The sequence below is a fragment of the Triticum aestivum genome, chromosome 6D (genome assembly GCF_018294505.1).
Source record: "Triticum aestivum cultivar Chinese Spring chromosome 6D, IWGSC CS RefSeq v2.1, whole genome shotgun sequence".
Lineage (NCBI taxonomy): Eukaryota > Viridiplantae > Streptophyta > Magnoliopsida > Poales > Poaceae > Triticum > Triticum aestivum.
The window spans coordinates 122,650,219-122,653,416 of record NC_057811.1 but is presented as its reverse complement, the minus strand read 5'-3'; the positions used below and the strand labels follow the sequence as shown (position 1 = coordinate 122,653,416).

Genomic DNA, 3,198 nt, shown 5'->3' with positions numbered 1-3,198 from the left:
TTGGTCCTACCCCTAATTAGATACATCTAATATGATATAAATATGGCATGGAGTGATCAGTGGTACGAGTCTACAAGATGTCCTGAGCGTCTAATTTTATGATGAAGTGATGTACACCCTTCGTCCGAAAAAGCTTGTCCCTCAAATGGATGTATCTAGCACTAAGTTAGTGCTAGATACTTTCATTTGAGGGATAAGCTTGGGATAAGTTTTTTCGGACGGAGGGAGTATATGCTTTATAAGCGAATTATTTACTCGGACTTTTGTAGTGTGATGAGCCTTCCTAGTAGACATGAATATAGGAATCACACACACTCATGACACACATAACTTCACTCTTAATTAGTAGTGATATAGTAATTAACAATACTTATTCACACGCCTCCACGTTCGAGAAAGGCACATATATAGAAGGCATAGTAGACGAGAATTCATCTTCACATATTAATGCGAGTGCAAATCAAATCGGAGGCACACGGACAATGTGATGTAAATTGAGATCATTCTTCCTCCGGACAGTGACGCCCATCTTCTCTGTCATGTCCAACCCATCAGGCTTCACCCCACTCGGGAGCTCCCAATCAAAGTGGTAGAGCAGTGCAGCAAGCACGATCTCCATGCTGGCTTGAGCAAACGTCATTCCAGGGCACATCCTCCGACCTGCCCCAAACGGTATGTATTCAAAGTCTGTGCCTTTGAAGTCCACCGTGTGAGACTCGAACCTCTCTGGTTTGAACTCCTCAGGGTCTTCCCAATGTTTTGGGTCTCTGCCGATCGCCCACGCATTCACCAATACCGTGGTACCTTTGGGTACATCGTACCCGAGGATTTTGCAAGGCTCCCTGGCCTCCCTAGGGAGAAGCAATGGTGCGGCCGGATGCAACCTCATTGTCTCCTTGATGACGAGTTTGAGGTACTTGAGATTGATCAAGTCATCCTCGGTCACTTTAGGCTTTTCTTGGAGGTTGTCGCGTACTTCAGCTTGTGCTTTCCACATCACATTTGGGTTCCTCATGAGCTCTGACATGGCCCATTGAAGCGTGGTAGCTGATGTCTCGCTCCCAGCGCCAAATAAATCCTGCAACATGTCGATTTACACAATTTAGAATGGCAAGTTCTTCTTGGCATTAAAGGATTTGTCGGCCCTTAAAAAAGTGAGACATCAAGTAGCAAATCCTAGAAAAATAGCGAATATAACATATGCCATTTCATGGATTCAGAGTGAACCGAAGAATCAGAAACAAATTAAAAGATACCTCGTGTGTTGCTAACTACTCTCTCCTTTCAAAATGCTTGACCTTTTTGTTCAAACTTTTTTGTTTAATACTACAAATTTAGAAACAATTTCAACATTGACAATGGCACATCCATAATACCAAATCTATCACGAAATGTACTTTTAAAATGCATAATTAGTTTGTTTAATTAATACAACATGTTTTAAGTAAGTATAATACATAGTAGAGGACAAAGTATATATTCTGAAACAAATTAAGGAGCTGGTGCACTTACAAGTATGACTCCTTTGACCATTCCCATGGTAAGAGGCACGTCGAGGCCACCTTCCTTGCGGATCCTCAAGAGCGCGCCCACCAGGTCCTCTCCTTCCTCCACGTCGCCGTTCGCCGAGGCGGCAGCCCTCTGCTCCTCGTGTTGCTTGATTGCGTACTCCATGAGCTCGTAGCTCTTGCGGTGGTTCTCCTCCGCCAGCCGTGCCGTGCCGCTGATGAAGTTGGCGAGCCACGACGACGGGAACAAGTCGCCAAGGTTGAACCCGGTGGCGAGCTTGACCCCTTCCTCGAGCGTCTGCAAGAACTCCTCCCGCCTCTTGAACCTGTCCCCGATCATGGCGCGCACCGCCGAGTCGGTGATGAGCACGGCGATCCGCTCGCTCACGTTCACGGGCTCCCCGGGCGGCACCGCCGCGACGGCGGCCACGAGGCGGCCGGCCTCGTCCTCCCTGATGTGGCGGAACGACTGCACACGGCGCGCACTGAGAAGCTCCAGGATGCAGATCTTGCGGAGCTGCCGCCACGGGGTGCCGTAGCGTGCGAATACCAGCCCTTCCCCTTCGGAGTTCATGATCTTCATGGTGGGGCTCCACGGCCGCGTCGCGAAGACGACGTCGTGCGTCCGCATGATCTCGCGGGCGGCCTCCGGGGACGTGGCCACCACGACCGGCACCTCGCCGAGCTTGAGGTACATGAGCGGCGCGTCCAGCCGACGCGCAAGGTCGGCCATGACACGGTGCACGAGCGGGTTACCGGCGAGGTGGTGCAGGCTGCCGATGACCGGCAGCCGCCATGGGCCAGGTGGCAGACGCACGCCGTGATGCTTGCTGTTGAGCTTGAGGAGCAGGAGAGGGAGGAGGAGAGCCAAGAAGAGGCAGAGGTAGTACGCCCGTTGCTCCATGGCGGGGAGCCGCGTGTTCAGCTTCAGCTAAGGCAGTGTAGTGGAGTGACTCTAAGGCCGGTCTTATATAAAGAGGTTAATTATTTGAACGGAGAACACAAGTGTACTGCTCGCGCTGACGCACATACGATCAAATTCAATTTTTTTTTGTCGCGGGAACATACCAACAAATTCAAAAGCTGTGAGTATTGTCTGCTTATTGCAGCTAACTATAGATAAGCATTTTCTTTTTTAAACATAGTACAGACGTAGGCACTCACAAATAGCGCGATGGCCAGGATCATTGTAAGGTGCGGATCCACGATTTAGATACGAGGAGCAAATAAGAAAAATGTAACACACATAAGATGGAACATTCAGATTCCCGCAAAAATAGAAAAGATAATACAACAGAAATCCAATTCGGTGCCATGGGCGTCAAAATGCTTTATTTTTAAAAATATCAAAATTATCCATTGAAATTTGATGTGTACATGGTCACATTCAAATGCTACATGTAAAAATTTAGGTGGAATTAAAGCTTTAGCATTTTGACCCGCGCAAAATTAAAAGCAAATTAAACCCTAAATGTTACACTTAATATTTTTTCACCGACAAATCATTGTTGTCCAATTTCGTATGAAAGTTATCAAGCACGCTAGTTACACTAACATGAGCATCTAAAAGATAAATCAGTTTTCTTTAACTATTTATTCTGAACTTACTGTTCATTCGGGGGCATATGCCCCCTAGAGCCAAAATTATCCCTCCTCGCAAATTTCGATTTACATAGCATGCATTGATATT

General features: G+C 47.4%; 1 protein-coding gene across 1 annotated transcript; it reads right to left on the bottom strand.

The window, feature by feature from the left end:
* Positions 1 to 331: 331 nt before the first annotated feature.
* LOC123141321 (desmethyl-deoxy-podophyllotoxin synthase-like) lies at positions 332 to 2,426 on the bottom strand. The gene is made up of 2 exons (XM_044560498.1): positions 1,513 to 2,426; positions 332 to 1,078 (listed from the first exon to the last, which is right to left on the bottom strand). The coding sequence occupies exons 1-2, from the start codon at positions 2,410 to 2,412 to the stop codon at positions 461 to 463; spliced, it is 1,518 nt and encodes a 505-aa protein (XP_044416433.1). The 5' UTR covers positions 2,413 to 2,426; the 3' UTR covers positions 332 to 460.
* Positions 2,427 to 3,198: the final 772 nt, after the last annotated feature.